At 41.7% G+C, this 22980-nt stretch overlaps 2 protein-coding genes across 2 annotated transcripts in view; one reads left to right on the top strand and one right to left on the bottom strand.

Annotated features, from left to right (window-relative positions):
* The window catches only part of LOC124268687 (condensin-2 complex subunit H2-like), a 28625-nt gene extending 14352 nt beyond the window's left edge, over positions 1-14273 (bottom strand). Inside the window, exons 1-9 of the mRNA XM_046703677.1 lie at positions 14202-14273; positions 13241-13375; positions 6933-7034; positions 6492-6547; positions 6267-6345; positions 5373-5524; positions 4598-4755; positions 1141-1248; positions 350-423 (exon numbers count right to left, since the gene is read on the bottom strand). Coding sequence (XP_046559633.1) covers positions 350-423; positions 1141-1248; positions 4598-4755; positions 5373-5524; positions 6267-6345; positions 6492-6547; positions 6933-7034; positions 13241-13366 — 855 coding nt within the window. The 5' untranslated portion in view covers positions 13367-13375; positions 14202-14273. The remainder of the gene's footprint in view (positions 1-349; positions 424-1140; positions 1249-4597; positions 4756-5372; positions 5525-6266; positions 6346-6491; positions 6548-6932; positions 7035-13240; positions 13376-14201) is intronic.
* A 342-nt stretch (positions 14274-14615) lies between these two features.
* Positions 14616-22980, top strand: part of LOC124268686 (lipase maturation factor 2-like) — a 60343-nt gene continuing 51978 nt past the window's right edge. The window contains 7 exon segments of the mRNA XM_046703676.1: positions 14616-14782; positions 15916-15966; positions 17017-17219; positions 17818-17846; positions 18557-18759; positions 19585-19610; positions 19851-20003. Coding sequence (XP_046559632.1) covers positions 14689-14782; positions 15916-15966; positions 17017-17219; positions 17818-17846; positions 18557-18759; positions 19585-19610; positions 19851-20003 — 759 coding nt within the window. The 5' untranslated portion in view covers positions 14616-14688.

Genomic DNA, 22980 nt, shown 5'->3' with positions numbered 1-22980 from the left:
AGGGGACACCAGAATTGGGCTTCACACATTGTACCCATGTGGGGAATTGAAAACGTGTCTTCGGCATGACGAGCGAACGCTTTAACCACTAAGCTACCCCACCACTCCAGTGAGTGAGTGAGGGGGTTTGTGAGTGAGTGAGTGGGCTGGCTTCGCTGCTTGAGTGAGCTTCGCTGCTTGTGAGTGAGTGAGTGAGTGTTGCATCTTTAATTGTGTATGTGTAATTTTAATGTGTTGATTTTGATGTTATCATGATGCATCAATTCTATGACAAATCATAATAGGATTGAACGATATCAAGTTGATGATAATGACGGTGTTAATTCGATGACCACAGAAAAATAATCACCTCTGGGGATGCAAGAGGATCTGCGTTGAAACTCCCACCAAGTGCATCGCCACCATCGTTGTCATCAAAGTCGACTGAAACGAGAGATGCTACTGACGAAACTGATAGGCTTGGTATTTTCCATATTGAATGAGCCTTTCTATCTTAGTCTGCGCAGCCACTAGTTATATTTCGGCCATTTCGCAATCATATATTTGTATTCATCTGTACAGGAAATACATCATCAACAACAGTTTAATACATCATCAACAACAGTTTAATACATCATCAACAACAGTTTAATACATCATCAACAACAGTTTAAATATGTAAGAAAAGGAAAAATAGAAACAAATTTATTGTTTCAGAATTAAATTGGAAACTGTAGTCTGATAGTGTTCCAGACATAACTCACACATTTGCTTGAATGTTATTCACATTTGGTATTCATAGTGAGTGAGTGAGTGAGTGATGGCTTTACACCGCTTTTAACAATGTTCCAGCAATATCACGACGGGACACCAGAAATGGGCCATTTGGTATCGATAGTTTGCATTGGGTATTCAGTACGTTTCTTCCTTCTTTGGTCAAGTTTACTGGGTTTTGTTAACTGATGAGCAGGCAATCTTCAAAATTATTATTCTTCTATAATGTTTCAAGTGAATTCTATTTTTCTATGCATTACACCTAGACAGCCTGGGATTGCTTTTCATGCCTTTTAAATGAAATCCTTACAACTCAAAGTAAATGTCCCTGTGTACATGACAAGATGATAATTCTTATTTAAACTGAAGAATATTGTTTAAAGTTACCGGATATGTTCATGGGCATATCCTCCCCTCCATTGGCCGGCACATCCCCAGCTACCTCAGTCTGCATCTCCTCGTTGACATTGCACTCCTCTGTCAGTTTGGCTGCAGCTGCAAGAAAGACCGCCTTACATACAGAAGAAGTGATGGGTATTTGGTATCGCTATTTACTGATGATATGTGATCAGTGTTACAACATATTCCCAGCATTCTTGTTTCTGTAATTTGCTTCGAACATGAACACAAATACCACAACTGGTACATCAGAATTCTGATGTCATCATTTGTGGAAACAAGCATGTGAAGTATCAGCTACGTTGGTCCAGTGGTTTCTTAGAGTATTATGTTAGAGGAAATACATTTGGACAAACATTAGGAGAACGGTCAAAGTGCACACATCAAATCAAATTAAAAAATTTACAATATTGCAAATAACAGAGGACATATGTTGAGCCAGATACAGTTCTGGATGTATCTTGTTTAGTGGGGTATACAGTACAGGGTGTACCTGGTTTAGTGGGGGTGTACAGTACAGGGTGAACCTGGTTTAGTGGGGTATACAGGACATGGTGTACCTGGTTTAGTGGGGGTGTACAGTACAGGGTGAACCTGGTTTAGTGGGGTATACAGTACATGGTGTACCTGGTTTAGTGGGGGTGTACAATACAGGGTGAACCTGGTTTAGTGGGGTGTACAATACAGGGTGAACCTGGTTTAGTGGGGGTGTACAGAAAAGGGTGTGCCTGGTTTAGTGGGGGTGTACACATCAGGGTGTACCTGGTTTAGTGGGGTGTACACATCAGGGTGTACCTGGTTTAGTGGGGTGTAAAGTACAGGGTGTGCCTGGTTTAGTGGGGTGTACAGTACAGGGTGTACCTGGTTTAGTGGGGTGTACACATCAGGGTGTACCTGGTTTAGTGGGGTGTACAGTACAGGGTGTGCCTGGTTTAGTGGGGTGTACAGTACAGGGTGTACCTGGTTTAGTGGGGTGTACAGTACAGGGTGTACCTGGTTTAGTGGGGTGTACAGTACAGGGTGTACCTGGTTTAGTGGGGTGTACAGTACAGGGTGTACCTGGTTTAGTGGGGGTGTACCTGGTACAGTACAGGGTGTACCTGGTTTAGTGGGGTGTACACACAGGGGGTGTACCTGGTTTAGTGGGGTGTACAGTACAGGGTGTACCTGGTTTAGTCAGGGTGTACATAACAGGGTGTGCCTGGTTTAGTGGGGTGTACAATACAGGGTGAACCTGGTTAGTCGGGGTGTACAGTTCAGGGTGAACCTGGATTAGTGGGGGTATACAGTACAGGGTGTACCTGGTTTAGTGGGGGTGTACAGTACAGGGTGTACCTGGTTTAGTGGGGGTATACAGTACAGGGTGTACCTGGTTTAGTGGGGGTATACAGTACAGGGTGTACCTGGATTAGTGGGGGTGTACAGTACAGGGTGTACCTGGTTTAGTGGGGTGTACAGCACAGGGTGTACCTGGTTTAGTGGGGTGTACAGCACAGGGTGTACCTGGTTAGTGGGGGTGTACAGTACAGGGTGTACCTGGTTTAGTGGGGGTGTACAGCACAGGGTGTACCTGGTTTAGTGGGGTGTACAGAAAAGGGTGTACGTGGTTTAGTGGGGTGTACACATCAGGGTGTACCTGGTTTAGTGGGGTGTACAGAAAAGGGTGTACCTGGTTTAGTGGGGTGTACAGAAAAGGGTGTACCTGGTTTATTGGGGTGTACACATCAGGGTGTACCTGGTTTAGTGGGATGTACAGCACAGGGTGTACCTGGTTAGTGGGGTGTACAGTACAGGGTGTACCTGGTTTAGTGGGGGTGTACAGTACAGGGTGTACCTGGTTTAGTGGGGGTGTACAGCACAGGGTGTACCTGGTTTAGTGGGGTGTACAGCACAGGGTGTACCTGGTTAGTGGGGTGTACAGCTGGGGTGTACCTGGTTTAGTGGGGTGTACAGAAAAGGGTGTACCTGGTTTAGTGGGGTGTACACATCAGGGGTGTACCTGGTTTAGTGGGGTGTACAGATCAGGGTGTACCTGGTTTAGTGGGGTGTACAGAAAAGGGTGTACCTGGTTTAGTGGGGTGTACAGAAAAGGGTGTACCTGGTTTATTGGGGTGTACACATCAGGGTGTACCTGGTTTAGTGGGATGTACAGGACAGGGTGTACCTGGTTTAGTGGGGTGTACAGCACAGGGTGTACCTGGTTAGTGGGGTGTACAGTACAGGGTGTACCTGGTTTAGTGGGGTGTACAGCAGGGTGTACCTGGTTTAGTGGGGTGTACAGCACAGGGTGTACCTGGTTTAGTGGGGTGTACAGCACAGGGTGTACCTGGTTTAGTGGGGTGTACAGCACAGGGTGTACCTGGTTAGTGGGGGTGTACAGCACAGGGTGTACCTGGTTTAGTGGGGTGTACAGCACAGGGTGTACCTGGTTTAGTGGGGTGTACAGAAAAGGGTGTACGTGGTTTAGTGGGGTGTACACATCAGGGTGTACCTGGTTTAGTGGGGTGTACAGAAAAGGGTGTACCTGGTTTAGTGGGGTGTACACATCAGGGTGTACCTGGTTTAGTTGGGTGTACACATCAGGGTGTACCTGGTTTAGTGGGGTGTACACATCAGGGTGTACCTGGTTACGTGGGGTATACACATCAGGGTGTACCTGGTTTAGTGGGGTGTACACATCAATGTGTACCTGGTTTTAGGGGTGAATATTGAAGGAGACACAACTATTGTGATAGAAATAGTCTATTGCGAGCATCTATTCCAATAGTTTTTTTCTCCTTGAATTGTCTCATTTGAAGTCATTTCCCAAATGAATGTATGGTTTATATGAAATAAAAACAAGCTGAAGTATTCTCTGTCTCTTTTAATAACTGACAAGAAACTTGAAACCCAGATCAGGTTTAAGAGGTAACAGGGGCATATAACTCTAAATCAAAGTGAACGAATCCTGTATTTTGCAATGTGCATTAATCAACCAAATAGAGGATACTAAACTTTCTTCCGTGTAATACCATTTTTATTAAACGAGTTAATGATTTGGTATCAAACAAACGAAAGCGAGTTTTGATACTAAATCTTTCACGTGTTATTGCCCTCCAGCATAAATTGATAGAAACTGCCTACAGTGTGATGACTCTTATATCAATTTTCCGCGAGTCAAGCAAGGTCTAATACCATTGCGACAGAGGCATTAGCATTATGACGACAGAACTGTAACCATTATGACGTCACATGTCTAGCAGTATTACACTAGTGTAATATTGCCGTAAAACATTACACTGCAGTATCTTCCAAGGGCTGTGTAATAAAATCAATTACTAAACTATTGATAGTCACACATACTATCGATGCATCGATAGTTTTTCATTTCTACCATCGATTAATTGCTATTAGAGACTCAAAATTTGCAATCCATTGATAGTTCGATGCATTGTTACAGCCCTACCTGGTTTAGTGGGGTAGGGTGTGGACGAAGCCAGCAGTTTGAGTGACAGCTCCAGCAGGTTGAGGTGAGTCATGTCCAGCAACATGGAGCCACACGGATGTACGTAGCTGGTGTTCATTTTGAAGTCGTTTCGACTTGCCAGCACCTCCCCAGTTTTACTGAAACAAGAGTGAGTGAGTAATGTTTCATGCCACTTTTAGCAATATTCTAGCAATATCATGGCAGGGGACACCAGAGATACGCTTCCCACATTGGGGCCTTATTCGCGAAACGTTCGTAGCCCTAAGAATTCTTAACTTTGATCGTAGCCAATGTGTTAAGAATGGGCTTAAGAAGTAGGGCTACGAACGTTTCGAGAATTGCTAGCCTGGACAACTGTACGTGGGTCTTTGACATGACGAGTGAATGCTTTAACCAATATTATACATCGTCCATATCTTTTCACAACATCTTTTCTGTTTCACAACAAATGTTACTCATTTTCTTAAATTTTAGCTCATCACCATGGTGAAGATGAGGATGTGAAAATATTTATGCTAAATCAAAAGAAATGTTACTGTCTTAAATCTAACACAAGTCAGAAATCACCAAAAACAATTGAGTGAATTATACCATCACAGTGCTTGTAGCGATATCCCAGTAGCGCGACACCACAAACTGTGTTCGTACTACAACCATGTGGAAATCAAACACAGCCTTCACTGTGACAAGTGAACACTTTAACCACTCAGCTATCCGTGATGTAACTATAGAGTTAGCGATTTTTCTGTTTTACCTCAGCAGCGGGTTCTGCCCTTTTTCTCCGTCCTCCAGAGGGATGAGTGCCAGTGGGGTTTTAGGGATGGGTGCGATGGACTTGTCCAGGTAGTTGCTGCCCTCCTTCATGTCAACGTTCTTGTGTTCCTTGATGTCGTCCAACGGCAGAAACTGAGACACGACAGACAGAAGGTTCAGTAAAAGTAAGAGCAGGGGTGGAAATAACTTTAAAATTGCTAGTGTACTCCGGTACAGTGGCACATGTAAAATCACTTGCCCTGATAATTTTTCAACTATACCGGCTGTTTTCTTGTTGATTTTTTAAATAAACAACATAATTAACATTGGAATATCAACTGGACACCGGTACAGTGTGATATACAAATTTGCTTGCCCGACAGAAAAAAAACACTGGACTCGGGCGTCGGCAATGGGTTATTTCCACCCCTGAAGAGGCCTTTAATCTTTGCTGTATCCCACAGTTGCGGAACCTTTTGTGGTTATACCAGCTCAGCGAAGAAATGAAATCTCAATAACAATAATAATGGACATTTATAATGCCCCTGTATCTACGCACTTGTGCATTTTTTTCACTTTCTGTGCTGAGTTTAGCAGAATTTGGTCTTTGCACAAATTTTGTCAAGTACTTCAGAATTTTAACTTGTGAGTCAAAAGAAGCTTTTAAATGTGGAAAAGTAACACAGGCTTACTGAAAAGTCATTTGAAATGTGCTTCAAATGATCACTCCAACTGAGTATTCAGGGTATTTGTGACATGACATACAGGGCATGAGCCATCTGTTAAACATTTTACATTCTAAGAAATGGTTAACTCATATCAATATTCTGATATCTCAGGTTCAGAGTAAGGTCAAGACTTAAAGAACGGGTGGACAACACAGATTTATACCAACCTCCTCATCTTCGTCTTGAGGAAACTGGGCATCATTGTCATTCCCATCTTTGTCAACTGACGTTGGCTTCTGGGGGTGTCTTGAAAAAACACACGCAAAAAACAAACAGTTCTCAATAAATGGTAAACTATGCCTTCTGTACAATCCTCATGGTAAACAGACAATATTTTCAGTGTTTTTCTATTCAAAAATGAGTTTGGACAGCAGTGATTTGGTGGAACTTACTTCTTGTTGGCGAGGAGATCCAAGACTTGATACACCAGAGTATACAGATACTCCACCTGAAATGTGAGTGAGTGAGTGAGTGAGTGAGTTAGTGAGTTTAGTTTTACGCTGCTTTTAGCAATATTCCAGCAATATCATGGCAGGGGACACCAGAAATGGGCTTCACACATTGTACCCAAAAGGGATCAAACCCGGGTCTTCAGCGTGACGAGCAAACACCTTAACCACTAGACTATCCCACCACCCCTCTCGGCAGCATTCAGAACTGAGATCTTGTACAGCTGACAGTGAGAAGTTTACAGTTAAAAATTAACAGGTCCAAATGTCATTCAAGAAATCACTATCATAAATATCATGGTTAATAGTTTGATGTCGAGACAGACTGAGCATGTTAAACAGAATAAGTGGAGATGATGTATTCAAGATCTGAGTTAAAGTCACCTTTTTGCTGTACACACAAGCTGAGCCTTGAATGAGCAGAGCTGCCTCCGCGAAGTTCATCGTCGTGTGACCATCATCGAACGTAACCTGAATCTTCTCAAGCTTTAAACAGAACAGAGACAAAAATATATGAATGACGTGTAAACTGAAATAGAAGATATTAGTGTCTGCAGCAGTATTAAACATGTTGAAAAACTTGTGAGAATGCTGAGGAAAATGTAATTTTCTGACTAAAATTGATATTTTATACTTATCCTGACTCATGCTAATTATGCTTGTCTCTCCTTGCGAATGATAGTGGAACACTTGAAATCCCTTGAAGTTCCCTTCTAAAAATCAGACGTAAAATCACTACTCACCCAGGAGTTGCCTCCCTTGCCACCCTTTTGGTCACTTGACCGACCATGCCTTGTTACTCTCTCCGTATGAATGCCCGATACACGGATTTACATGGAAATCCAGAGTGCCATAAGAGGGGAGGTTGGGAGGGCTAACCTCATGAGTCAGGATAAGTATAAAATATCAATTTTAATCAGAAAATTACATATTTGTCCTTATCCTGACTCATTAATTAAGCTTGCAGAATCCGTCGGAAACGATGGTGGGTCAGGCCACATTCTGGATTCACTAGTTGTTGATTTACGTCCTGTATTACACCCCATGGGAACTTATGACGGCACTGTTGAAGATTCTGTTCTTTCAACTTCTCTCTGATGAGTCTGGGGGGAACCACAACTTGTTTTCGTGTGGATTTAGATATACTGATATTCCATTAGTTATCTATTGCAACTTCATCCTCTTTATGCGCGTGGATTTAGATATACTAATATTCCAAGTACAAGGTCTATCACTCATGCTAGTCTGTCCTAGACGTGTGCATGGACTGTAACCATTTGCTCTCGAGAGCGTTGGTTTTCACAAGTCACATGATAAAAGGGCTGAGATTTACTCAGCGCCTTTGTGAAACCGTTAGTTGTGCTACAACAAGTGGCCAAAACTGGTGAATGCCTGAGACGTCTTCGGTGGCAATGTCTCTGAGGTAGTGGTTGGCAAACACCGTGTTCGATCTCCAAAAGCAGCCCTCCATTATAGTTGTAATCGAGCAGTTTCCATGCAGAACAAGTGATGATGCCAGGGCTCTGACTTCATGTGGATTGGAGGCTCGTGGAGGCTCAAGTCCTGCTGCTTTATAGGCCTTTAGTCTAACAGCTCTCATCCAGATCGATATCGTTGTCCGTGAGACTTCCTTGGGCGTCTCAGTAGATAAGGGGATGAATAGGCGCTTGAATTTTCGTCTCCTTGTTGTAGTTCTCTGTAGGTAGTATTTAAGTGCTCTGACTGGGCATAAGGATAGATCCTGCGTATCCTGTGGCCCAAGGACTGTAGATAGTGCTGGGATATGGAACTGTCTGTCAGGCTGACCAGGCAGTTGGTTCTTGCCGATAAAATCCAGTCCAAGATGTACGATGTCACGATGTCTTGATGCAAATCGTGTTCATTCAAAGTCCAGAGCATGTATTTCTGACATCCGTGCAGCTGTTGCTAGGGCGATCAGGAACAGTGTTTTCTGAGTTAGTAGTTCAAAGGATGTCTGTTCTAGAGGCTCGTAGGCATCACTGGTGAGATGTTGTAGAACTACGTTGAGATCCCAGGCAGGAGCCTTGAATTTCTTTGTTGGTCTTCCAACTTGAATGAGCATAGTAGTGCCAGTATCTCTGGTACTTTGGTCAGCTTGACACCCGTCTTCATGGTGATAACTGTGCTGAGAGCAGCCATGTACGTTGAGAGTGTTGAACTTCTTAAGTGTCTCGTCTGTGGCAGATGACACAGGTATTCCGCCACTTGAGGATGGGTTGCTTTTACTGCTGTAAAGCCTTTCCTCATTGCATACTGTTCAAATCTCTGCATCTTGTCGTCGTACAAGTTGCGAGTTGATCTGCGTAGAGCTAGTGTAACTGCTTTTGCTGCTCTGGCGGACTACCCTCTGGTCTTCAGGCAAGCTTTAATACGCTCCACGCATGTAGCTGGAACAGTGTCAGGTTCCCGTGAGCTTGCTTGGTGTGTGGATGGACGAGTAGTTGCAACGTAGTCGTCTGCTTAATTTTCTGTAGTACTTGTGGTAGCAGTGCAGGAGGTGGAAACGCGTAAGCACAGGGCTACAGATAAGGGGCGTACAGGCGTAATGTACGCCTCAAAATCAATTAAGTACAACATAATATAAGATTTTAAGCGTATCGTGTACGCACATAAATACCTTTGAACGTCTAACATTTAATTTCCGTGCGTATCGTGCAAATGGAAATCTATTTCGGATAAATACTTGTCAAGTTTCTTTTGCGAAACACGATTTTACACATGAGGAAACCCCGACAGTAGGAATCCCTTGCGTTGCCATGCAACGATATGCGTCACTATTTTTTCGATTGGCTAAAAACTACACTGTTCCTATTTATATCCAGTCCGACCTGACATTTCGCGCATCACACGGTCGCTCAGTTATTTCTCACGCGTCTTCAAATACAAATACATGGTTGGAAATAGTGATCGATGAATCGTCCAGACAAACCACATCACCAACTCGCTCACGTAAAAACATGTCAGTACTCCTTCAAAATTCTCAGTACACTTCCACTTGCAATATGATGTGTAAGTACACTCGCACCCCCAAAAGTTATCTGGAGCCCTGTAAGCATTTAGTCCTTCCCAAGAGATGCTTAGAGCGTCTGTTGCCCATGCCTGAGGATCTGGAATCGGTGAGATGAATTTTGGTAGCTGTTTGTTGAACTTTGTTGCAAACAGGTCTATCAGCGGAGATCCTACTGTCTGTATGATGAACTGGAATGCTTCTGGATGCACCATCCATTCCGTCGGGGATGGTTGTAGTGGACGAGATAGGGCGTCTGCTATGACATTCTTTGCTCCAGGAATGTGGCAGGCCTTCATGTAGATGTTCAGGTCGTCGACTATGCTGAACAGGAGAAAGCTGAGTTGTAGCAGACTTGTTGATCATGTTGACCTTGTTTGTTGATGGAAAATGCCACTGTGGAGTTGTCCGTGTGAACGATGAGTCATGCGTTCTTTAGTACGCTGGACCAATGTTGTAAAGCATTGATTTCGGCTTTCATCTCCAACAGATTGATGTGTGACTTCTGATCCTGACTCGACCACTTCCCTGCTGCCACTTCGTTGTTGAAGTGCACACACCATCTTGTAGAGAGGCATCCACGTAGAGATGAGTGTTGCAAACCGGCTCTGTCAAAAAGGTTCCTCCGCAAACATTCGACTTCCATGTCCACCATAGGAGATATGGTTTCAGGCTGTCTGGTAGTATTAACGGATCTAGGCTGTCTAGGTGGACGTTCACAAATACTTGTAGTGGGCGCAACTGTAGTCTCCCTCTGCGAGTCATGTCTTGAGCTGAGGTGAGTAGACCGAACATGCTTTGCCAAGCACGTAGTGTCAACGAAGAGAGCATTGCTTGAGATATCATCTGTTGTATCTCTACCCAACGATCCTCTGGAACGACTATGTGATTCACTGGTGCGATTCGACGATGTAGATATGTGACGCCGGGCTTGGTCACTCGAGTAAACAACCAGGGGCCGACGATATTCCAAACGGTAGAACCTTCCACTGGAAGTGATGTCCATTGAAAAGGAATCTTAGGTATTTCCTTGAGTCTGGATGTATCGGGATGTGGAGGAACGCATCTTGTAAATCTATGCTGGCGAGGTAGTCTTGAATTTTGCTGGTCTGCGTAGATACTCTTGTTGTAGATGAGCCGAAATTTCTCCTTGAAATTCTTCTTCGGTACCAGGAAAATTGGGGAGTAGAACCCGGTCGTGATGAGATCTTGATCTATCTCTTCTACTGCCTCTTTGTCGAGTAAGGTCTTGATAGCGTCGTCTAGTTTCTCTATAGGGACCCAGGTGCTCTCACAACCGTCCTCAAGGGTGAAGAAGGAGAGAGTGACAAGGCATGGTGGGTCAGGTGACCAAAAGGGCACCAAAGGGGCAAGGGAGGCAACTCCTGGGTGAGTAGTGATTTTACGTCCGCTTTTCAGAAGACTGACTGACTGAGTTTGGTTTTACGCCGCTTTTAGCAATATTCCAGCAACATCACGGCAGGGGACACCAGAAATGGGCTTCACACATTGTACCCATGTGGGGATTCGAACCCGGGTCTTGGGCGTGACGAGCCAACGCTTTGACCACTAGGCTACCCCACCACCCCCTTTTCAGAAGAGAACTTCAAGGCATTTCAAGTGTTCCAGTATCATTTGCAAGGAGAAGGAGATAAGCATAATTAGCATGAGTCAGGATAAGGAAAAATGTATAATTTCTGTTTGAATGGAAAGTGATTTTACACATTCAAAAACTTGCTATCACGAAAATCGATTTGATAACTGATATTTCTTACAAATTTTAAAATAACTCTGGTGTAGTAGTGAAAGCATAAAATCCAATACCCGTCACGATAACATATATAGTAACTTGTTTGTGTAGCATTTTAGAAGTGAGGTAGCAGTAATGACCAATTTTATGGAAAACAACTTCTTTCGTTTATTTCGTGAGTGTGATATTTCAACACAAAATCTTGTTGCATTGTCAAGCAAAAATGTAAAATGAAGAGGAGGATGAATTTAGACAGAAAATACAGCAACAACATAGCTGACAACACAACAAGTTCATTGAAGCCATTGAATTAGAGGTTGGAACCCAGATCTACAAATCTGGGAATAGTTGGTCAAGTCCTGGATGGGTTGTTCACAAGAAGGAGGTGAGGTGAGGTGAGATTGGGTTTTAACGTCGTGCTTGAGAATATTTCGCTCATATGACGATGTGCATGCGTGTGTATGTGTATGTGCGGCTGCTTGTACTAGCCCAGACTGAAGCTGGTTTTTATAGTGCTAGCCCACTGAGATACCATGCCACAGTGAAGCATGAATACCCCACTCAGACACATTATACTGACTCTGAGCCAACCAGTCCTTGTTGTACCCAGTAATGCCGAACGCCAGGCAGGGACCAACAAGTACCATATTTTAACGTCTTTTGGTATGATGCGGTCGGGGATCGAACCCGCGACCTTCCGCTCTCCGGGCAGACGCTCTAACCACTACACCACAGAGGCGGTCTCAAAAGAAGGAGATGTTGGAGGTGCATCATAATCTGATGGGAAGAAATATCCTTGATCTAGGTTGATGGAGCACTTTGATGCTTGACGTGAATGGAGGTAATGTCACATAATTTCACTTTGGTAAATACATAAACATGCTCAAAATAAATCTTAATCAGTCAGGAATGTCTGTAGATTACTTTTTTACCTTAAAAATCCGGAGGTGGTGAGTGAGTGAGCTTAGTTTTAAGCCATTTTTAGCAACATTTGAGCAATATCAGGGCAGTAGACACCAGAAATGGGCTTCACACATTGTACCCATTTGGGGAATTGAACAGGGTCCTAAGGAATTAATAAGCAAACAATTTAAGGGACCGTTAATAATTTATGGCTAGGGGGGAGTGATGATGATTTTAAGTGGGGTCACCCATTTCGTTCTGGGGAGGAGGGGGGAATCAATTTTGTACACATGTTCTTGGGGAGGAGGAGGAGTCATCAGTTTTGCAAACATGGTTGGGTGTGGTGGGTGTGTCAGCAATTTTGTACATAAAAATACTTGACAATTATGCTTAAAAAAATATGGGAAGAGGGAGGTTCATTGATTTTGTACATGACATACAGGGTGGTCACTTACTTTGTACATAAATTTTAGGGGGGTCATTCACATTGTACATGCTTCTCCATAAAAATCCTCACCACACCCCTTAGCCATAAATTATGAACTATCCCTACCACCCCTGAGGTGATACACAGATAGATATTTCTTCATTGGCAACCAGTTACTTATCAATATGCAGGGCTCCAGATAATTTTTCAACATCAGGAGTACGTACTCCTTATTTGTTCAATACTAAGTACTTAAGTGTACATTTAGAGTACTGAATGGAAGCTAATGGACTATCAGTAATCTTGTGTTTCGTTTCATATATGCACCACAACATTACTACTCTTGTGTAAACAGGTCAATAAACAATAAACCAATACTTTTTTTCAGATAAATACGTCTGTAAATGATTCTAAGACCGTACACCATTGCTGTGGTGCGTATCTGCTACGTTTTCTAAATTATTTCCTACCGTATCGTGCATATTTTTTATCCGTACATACGCCGATACGGCCCTTATCTGGAGCCCTGAATATGTATACATTGTTACTTGTTAATGATGTGCATGATAATGAGTTATGCTCACCTCATCTAGATAGTCTTCAAGGTAACTGCATATGTTTATATCCCAGTTCTTGGTCAAGTCCCGGATGGGTTGTATGAGATGACCAAATCGCTGTTCAAGGTCAGTCTGACTGCCTGATAGAGCCATCGTCAGTCACTGGAATGAGGCCATGAATATTTAGTAAAGACCTGTCAGCACATTTATTTTAAAATCTTCACAAATGAGTATTCAAAGAGGTTTTTCTATGTGAGATGAAACCAGTATCATTCATTACTGATATTACACCTGCATATTTTGGAGTCATGGGCAATGAGGCTGAAGGATTTCTCGTTACACAGGAAATCTGGATGTGTATAGGGTTGTTTCAACTCAAAGATAAACTTATTTCATATATATATATTTCATTAGTCAATTAATGCCTGAAAAATAATGCAGACATTAAATTATAGAAAATGTCTCTCATCATGTTCAACATCTTGAATAATAGCTTTATTCTGTCTATTAAATCTGTATTATTACAATTTATTCTGGAAATCTGTTGACTCAGCAAGTAAGAAATATATTTTACAAGGCTTCTGTAATTTTAACCACTAGTGAACTGCCAGTTCTATGTGCAGCCATCTGAAAAGGCTCCTAACATTAACTGGTAAAACAGCTGTTAACACGGTTAATATGGAACTTTAATTATCATCTGTTGAAATATTTACCAAAACATAAAAATCCTTTTATAACAGGTGATACTCTATCCAATTAGATGTTGATCGCATAAGCAGTGATGTAATCTATTTGTTACATGTTACTGACATCTGTCAATCAAAACATCACATGGACTTTATCATGCACCGTTATCAACAAAAAACTGAAATCATTGCATTCGTGGGATTGTTTGATTTAGGTTGTTAGCCGGGCATTAAAACTCACAATTCGGGCCCCTATGTGAGAACACATCTATTCGTAAACTTTCTGAAACATATATAATTACCAGAGAACGGCACCGATGTTTAGTTGACGGAAGTTACCATTTGTAAAATCCCGCGCAGTTCCCTAAAATGTGCAGATAGTAGACGATATTTCATTGGTCCAATTTTATCGAATTCCCCAAGTAAGCTTAATTTCAGCCAATCAACAATCCTGTTATCGTTCCGATCGGACCAAAACAATCTCGAAGATATCACTCCACTGGGATTCCCAATAAGGAAAAACAAATCTTACAAATTTTGAAATTCACATCATACAATAGCAAACGGTTACAATACTCTAAATGAATTGCATCCAATGACTTATTTCAAACATACATTGACGCATTTATGGCTGTATATGCCAGTTGCAGTATTGGACTATTTCGTTGGTCGGAAGAGTATCCTGTATTGCAAAGTGGTGCTCACGTTGTTCCGGTTCAAGGACAACAAGTGCACGTTTTCATATTAGATTATCAGTGATCAGCTAAAATATTCGCTGTAGCTGTGAAAATGGGGGATATGAGCGAAACCAGGAATGCTTTTTTGTGGTGCATGTCAGTCGTTTACCTGTTTGCCTTTTCATCGCTCTATGTGCAAATACCAGGTAAATTGCGGGCTTTATGTGGAATGTGCATTTAAAGTTGGTATGGAGTGAACCCATGTTGAACCGGGAAATTTTCTAATGGGAGTTTGCATACCTGTACACAAAGTACATTAATTTTTTTTCAGGAATTAAATTTTGTCAGAATGCCAACGTGTAATTCGATCGCATCAAATAATCGTTAGAGAAGCATTACCACGATGTACGAGTCGTTTAAATGGCCACTAAATGTAATTGAAAGTTTAGGGCCAGCACGTCGAGTTTTCGGTGCGTTTAAATCATGCGTTAAAGTATTTCCGATGTGACGTCACACCTATACTTCATGCATGAGTCAGATCGGCCTGTCAGATCTCAACCAAAACAACAGTAGTAGGTACAGCTAAAGCCCACAGCCTAACCACTGTGGACAACGTTTTGGCCCATGCTTCTTTTAGAGGCTAACTTGAAGAGATAGCTTCTGTGTTTTCTTATGAACGACTTTAATACTTTCTATACTTTCTATTGGAATGGAAATCCGGGGGTGGGGTAGCCTAGTGGTTAAAGCGTTGGCTCGTCACGCCGAAGACCCGTGTTCGAATCCCCACATGGGTACAATGCGTGAAGCCCATTTCTGGTGTCCCCCGCCGTAGTGTTGCTGGAATATTGCTGAAAGCAGCGTAAAACCAAATTCAGTCAGTCAGTGGAATGGAAATCCAAAAAGGTCACTAAAAGGAAATATTTTGCAGACAATAAAACACTTCTTAAATTATCTTAATTAAATTTGAATAAAGATCAGCCATGAGAAAACTGCAGTAGGCTGGACATGCATATAATGTTTCATGACAGTGAACAATTGTATGTCAACCAAAAAAAGTTAATTAATTGTTACTTCTGTAGCGAAAATGTTCAGGAAATGATTTAATTTACTTTTTCGTTATTCATCCTGGATCCTAGTCTGCTTTCAGTTTGATCTGAAGGAAACCAGTGATTGATACAATGAGTAACTATGCTTAATTCATTGGGACATTTGCCTAGGGGATGTAGTGATGAAACTTAAAATAATTAAATATGTACTTTTCAACAGTTTAGTTTATCAAGCTTGTATGTATTACTTTCTGTTGATGCACTATATATTATTATTATGTTTTTGTCCTCAGGCTTGTATGGCGATAATGGAATACTTCCTGCCCGTTTGGTTTTGAACACAGGTAAGATCATCAGATAATCTGATAAGTTTGTCTTAAAGAAATGAATGGTCACAAAACATTTCTCACCGAGATGATTCATTTTCAGTTTGAATAAATATCATCAGTGCATGAAAGTTTTTGTGTACCCTTATTATGGAGCAGTCAAGCAAATTTAGGATGAATTGTCTGTTTCACCAGTCCACTTTTTTTTTAAATCGGGGGTAATGGAGAATTGCCAGTAATGTATCATCATTGCATTGATTGCTTTAAACCTTTCGTGCAATCCCTGGCCGTGTCATATTTAAAGAATTAAAAAGTGGTACTTGTTGTTGCCTTGTACTCATCATTACAGGGTTAGAACAATCATTACTCAGTTGTTGTACAGGCTGCCACACATGGACTCTCACACATGGACACACTCACATGGACTCACACATATGGACACACACATGGACTCACACACAAAGACACATGCATGAACTCACACACATGGGCACACACCAGTGTTTACGAATAGCGTCTGACCCTCTGACAAATCGGGGGCGGTGGGGTAGCCTAGTGGTTAAAGCGTTGGCTCGTCACGCCGAAGACCCGGGTTCGATTCCCCACATGGGCACAATGTGTTAAGCCCATTTTCTGGTGTCCCCCGCCGTGATATTGCTGGAATATTGCTAAAAGCGGCGTAAAACTAAACTCAGTCAGTCAGTCTGACAAATCCAGATGATTCGGCAACTGTCTGATAGAAGTCTACAACCCGCCAGCCACCCAATGTCCTGTTACCTTGAAACACCATTCGTGAACACTGCACACACATCTACTCACACATGGGCACACACATCTACTCACACACGTGGAGTAGTATATAGGATAGCGGTACGAGATCACTTTTGACAAAAGCCTCTGTAAAGCTCTGTCAAAAGTTATCTCGTACCGCTATCCTATATACTACTCATGGACACACATGAACTCACACACGCATGCATGTTGCTTTGTGTAAAAGCAATAATCTTAAATCTAATCTTTTTACCATTTCACCTCACCTCTTCTCACCCTGGTGTTTTCTGTGTTCAGAGGCCAACTCATGGCAGGAGTTGTTGGAAGGCCAGCCCACTCTGCTGAAGCTGACCCCCAAGCTGGGCCTGACCATACAGAGCGGGATGGACCTACTGTGTCTCGGGGGCATCCTCATCTCCTTCTTCTGCATGGTATCACGACGCATGCGTGACGTCGTGTCCTTCACCTTGCTGTGGATGTTCTACCTCTCCCTCTACCAGGTATGCCTGTCTGGTTGTCAAGCTACCACAGGAAACGGGTATTAGACTAGAACTTGGTTCACACAGTCAGTTGGGAGACAAGGATGTGGTTAGGCTAAATGACTTGGTTGAGTGCATGTAGTTGGGCACCGTGACATGTTCATAATTTCAACCACTGGTTTGTGTGGATCCAACTTATTTAACATGTTTAATGACAGGCTACTTCATATCATGAATGTAGCTCATATATTGCTCGATGTGACCTTAAGCAACACATCCTCTCAAGATCCGTGTTAGAATTGGTCTTCAGCAACCCATGCTTGTCGTTAATGTCGTAAGAGGCAAGATCGAGGGATCAGGCTCACTGACTTGGTTGACACATGTCATCGTATCCCAATAGATTGATGCTCATGCTGCTGATCACTGGATTATCTGGTCAAGATTCGATTATTTACAGTCCATATTGACTGGAATATTGACTGAGTGTGACGTTGAACAATAACCAAACCTGAAGCAACAAGTTGATCTGACTGGCCTGTGCTGTTGGTCATGTTGATTGTTGAATGTTGGTCACAGTGTTTGCTGACAACAAGATCTATTTGTTTGTTTTATTTTACAGGTGGGCCAGACCTTCCTATGGTTCCAGTGGTGAGTAGGATTTAAGACAAATTTCAGTTATACTGCCAGAAGTAATATAAACTACTTAATCCACAACAAATTACTGTGGCATTATTGCAGGGTTCTTTTTAGCTTGTTCTGGCAGGAATGGTTTTAGTCAGGATTCTGCTGCTAATCCTAAATAGAGTTGTTCACTCGTTTTTATGTTGCTGTACAGTTTATGAAGTTGTGTAAGTGAATGGCAACTAGTCATAAGTGTGATTATTTTAAGAATGTGTTACGTGATGACAACGAGGAGCAGGGACTATGTATTCAGCAGGATCCGTACGTACATCCGAGTCTTGTTACTTCATATCTCATGAACTGTTGTACCTAATGTTTTCAGTTATGTCGACAGCCTACATTAGGTGATTATGCAAACACCAGTCATTTCAGGCATCTTGTATGTGACCAAAAATTAAAAAGTAGTAAATACGTAATAAATATTTCATTCTTCTTTAGCGGCGGGGGACATTGCCATATTAGTGGCAAACACTTGTTATCCTTGCATGTAATGTAAGTACCTCATGTTCAGAATAAAAAATAGTCCCAAGACGCCCTTGACATAGGTTTTGTGCTTAATATATATTTCAAGCAGACTCACTTTGCTGATGATGGGAATTCATTGAACAATTACACCTTCACCAAAATCAATTTTAGAAATGTAGCCAGGGTTTTGATAATCTTTTTATCAATTTCAGGGACATCTTGCTGCTAGAGGCTGGCTTCCTCACCATTATTGTGGCGCCGTTCAACTTCCAGCTATTCCGATCTCGCAGCCCTCCGCAGCACCAACACGACTCAATCACCATGTGGCTTCTCAAGTGGCTTCTATTCCGTCTCATGTTTGCCTCTGGCATCGTCAAGCTCACCAGTCAGTGCCCCACCTGGTGGGGACTCACCGGTAAGGGGAAATAACTCCTCTAACAAATAGTGTCCTGTACTTGTAAGAAATGCCATAGATCATGACAGATTTGACAGATGATAGTTACCTCTGAATGTGAAATGAGAATTTCAGAAAAATTGTTAGATTGATAACATTCCCTGATGCTTTATGTTGTGATCCTGTTGATACATATGGTTGTGCATTCTCTTCCCACAGAGGTTACTCCTATCATATCTTCCTTCGTAACCTCTGTTCTAATACGCCCTTTCATGGTGTGAGCAAGACTCGCGTGATTGGAGACAATCAGATTTACGTCAGTGACGCTTCAAAGTGATCATTCGCAAGGCTAATTTCCTATGGCGAAAAACTAATTCTTCCCCTGCGCGATGCATGTGTATAACAGAACTCAGATGTTATGGCGGATCTGGACCAGACAATCCATTAAACGCCTTGATGTAACATCAACAGTATGCAGATCGGGATATTTGTCTGGACCAGACAATCCAGTGATCAATAGCATGCCGCTTAGATTTTACGAGAACCGGGAAATACGAACAGAGGTTACGTGGGACTTGGATGATGGTTGATGATGTGTCACCCAAGTCAGCGAGTCTGACCACCTGATCCCGTTAGTCACTCTTACGACAAGCAAGGGTTACTGAAGATCAATTCTAACCCGGATCTAGAAATACATTTTGGCTCATATGTGGCTTAGTCAGTGACTGTTCAACTGAGTTGTCTCCTTTGGTTGTGCCAGGAACTGCTGATTTTTTGTTCAATCAAATCAATCAATGTATGAGAATACAAAAAGAGATCATTAACATGTTTCTGTTCTATTTCCAGCCTTGAATCATCATTTTGAAACCCAGGTACGTTTCTGTTTACCCATAAATCTCTATATCCATACAGTGTCTTTTATGTTACACAATGTTGAACAAGTCTATCTATTAACTTAGTGTTTACCTGATGAAGGGCAGGAAGCATTCATGAAACATTGTTATAAACTACAGAGAAATTCTTATCCTTAAGGCGTTCCTCGAAGTTTGAACAATTCTTATTGTCAGACGTTTGTCTGCTTTGAAAAGGATCGTCATTTTCTTCTTCAACAGTGTATTCCTACGCCTCTTGCTTGGTACTGGCACCAATTTCCAACATGGTTCCTGAAGCTGAGTGTGGTGGCAACGTTTGTTATCGAGGTTGCTGTCCCCTTCCTCTTCTTCGCACCAGTCAGGTCTCTCCGTGTTGTCGCCTTCTATGCTCAGGTAAGTCTGCCATTTGAATTTTATGTAAGAACCTGTACAGTGAAGCTGTCTTAACTGTGTCTGTTGGGACTAATGTTTGCTTGTTGTTTAAAACTGCAATGAGCAAAATTTCAACTATGTGACAGCACCCGTGAAGGCCCGGGTAAGAATATTTATCTTCAGTAACCCATGCTTGTTGTAAGAGGTGACCAACGGGATCGGGTGGTCAGGCTCGCTGACTTGGTTGACACATATCATCGGTTCCCATTTGCGCAGATCGATGCTCATACTGTTGATCACTGGATTGTCTGGTCCAGACTCGATTATTTACAGACCGCCGCCATATTGCTGAGTGCGGCGTAAAACTAAACTCACTCACTCACGCAAATTGTGACAGCAGTCCATAAATGATTGAGACTGGACCAGACAATTCAGTGATTGATATCATCAGCACTGATACATTGGCAGTTGGGATGATTCTACCAAGTCAGCAAGTCTGTCCGATCTCATTAGACACCTTTTACGAGTGCTGAGTGGCCCTGTGAAGAACCACAGGACTGGCTGGTCAGATTCGCTGACTTGGTTGACCCATGTCATTGCTGCTCATGCTGTTAATCATCGGATTGTCTGGTCCAGGCTTGATTCTATCAATCCAGTCACGTGATAAGTCGGTCACATCATTTGGGACAATTTGTCCGCTTGTGCCGGAAATTCTGATAAGGCTTTACAGAAAGTACAGTCAGGTATTATCAAAGGTGCAACAGCTATTTGCAAGGTGGTTGACATTTTGTTCGCAAATAGATCTGGCCTGGATAACAAAGTGTACGAAGACATGAAATCATTGCTAGGCGACACGCTAGGAATGCTGGGATACCGTAACAGTGATCTTGTCACGAGGTATACGGATGCGCACAAAGGCGAGCTGAAACCGATTATTGATTATTTACAGATCGCTGCCATATAGCTGGAATATTGCTGAAAACTAAACTCGTAAAACTAAACTCACTCACTCACTCGCTGAGTACTGTGTTAAACAATCATGAATCAACAAACAAACATGCATAACCCCATTTTCCTTTCATCCCTTCACCAATAATAAATAAAAATAATTAACACATTGCATGATTTATTGTGTGATTTTTTTATCAAGTCATTTATATGACAATAAATAATAACAAATAGTCAAATATGAATGACATAAGATAAGATTGAGATCACGATAAAAACGTCATCATGTGACATTGTCTCACCTTTCAAGATTTGCATTCGGGTCTGAAAAGTGATTGGCATCTTGATTGGTCAAGATAAATGTTTTTAAAATGCTTGTTCCCTCAGTGCTGGTTACATTAATTATTGCATGAGAGGAAAGGCTCAACGCAAACACCTACAGATAAAAAATACCGTACAATACATATAACAATATTGTGATGTAACAAGCAAAATATATCTTTGATTTTTGGTTTGTAGTGAATAATTAACACACAATTTCTTACGAAAATATCCAGAAGATATTGACGTTTCCTACTTTTCTTCTGTATACAAACGACATATTCTGTGGATGATGGAACCATTTGAATTAAAAATAAAGCCGAAATCAATTAAGAAGAGATGTTTTACTCTATGCTTTTTAAAAGAAATTGCATATATATTTTCAGAAACACTTTGAAACATGTATCATAATTCTTACGAATGCAAAACGTTTATGACATCATAGCCATAAATCCAATATTTTTGGTGTCATCACTCAAAAGAATTTTCAGATTTTCAACAGATGTCTTCTTCACTGTTAACTATTCATAATATGTTGTGCAATTTCTGGTAATAGTATCTTGCCTTGTGTGCATATACTCAAAGCAGTAAAACCTCCCTTTTGTCCTTTCTTAACAGCTTAAATTGTATTTACTATCATTGCGTAATTTGACAAGCATAGTTCACCATTGTGTGTCCAATAATGGCTGAATTGAATATCACATTGAATTAATTCATGTGTAAATAATTCCACCTGTTACATATAACACAAACTATTACCCTGAAGGAATCAATATATCACAGAGTAGCTTGTTGGAGCTGGTTTGAAGTGCAGTCATCTGCAGGTTCATTTGTAGATTGTTTTTGTCATCACAGCACAGAAACGGTTAAAAAATATCCAGTTTTCAACAATGAATCAACATGAACATAAAACTACTGTACTGTGTACTGTTGTCATAGCAACAATACTCCACTGGCACAGATAAATGTTTCCCAATATGTGTCACTGGAGAAGTTCGACACTTGTAAATAGGAGCTTGCTAGAGGCACATGGATGGATTTGTGGTCAAATGAATTGATTTTCCAGAAGTTGAGGCTCTTGACCAACAGGGTCATGACTGATAGAATCACAATTTTCCATGTTGTTATCTTGGTATCTACAGTAACATCAAGCTGAGACCGATGTTCTCATAAGTATTTCTAAAGGAAATGTTTCAATATTAAACAGTAACTACAAATAGATAAACTCAAAATCACTTTCACAAATGCTCCAAAGTGAATCCAAACATAGCACTATGTTTATCAAGAGTTGTCTCCCTTTAATGCTCCAGACGGCAATCCACACTCAGTCTCAGTAATCACAGTGAGGATTGAATACTGCGAGGCCTAGTCCAGACATTTCACTTTTAAACCTTTACTAGAATGGTTGAACTTTATCTGTCAGCTTCTAGTTTGGGAAACTATGAATTAAAGGCCAACTAGTTTTAGCAAACTGCCAGTCCCATCATGCTTCACTGACGTAGTTTGTCTGCTGACTCAATGTCATTAGGTTGAATAAGATTAATCAGGCAGTTAATGATTGCCCTTATTACACACAGACAGCGTCTCACATCATTTACAGCATCTGGACCAAGGCAGAAATGTTCTCCCAATGATGGAACTCATTCACCCATTGTTTAACCAAAGTCACCTTGTCATTCTTGTCAACACCTGTCATCCAAGTGTTCAGGATAGTTTATAAGGATATGTT

This window comes from Haliotis rubra, unplaced genomic scaffold (genome assembly GCF_003918875.1).
Source record: "Haliotis rubra isolate DU_JTF1 unplaced genomic scaffold, ASM391887v1 Scf14, whole genome shotgun sequence".
Lineage (NCBI taxonomy): Eukaryota > Metazoa > Mollusca > Gastropoda > Lepetellida > Haliotidae > Haliotis > Haliotis rubra.
This window is presented reverse-complemented; position numbering and strand designations above follow the sequence as displayed.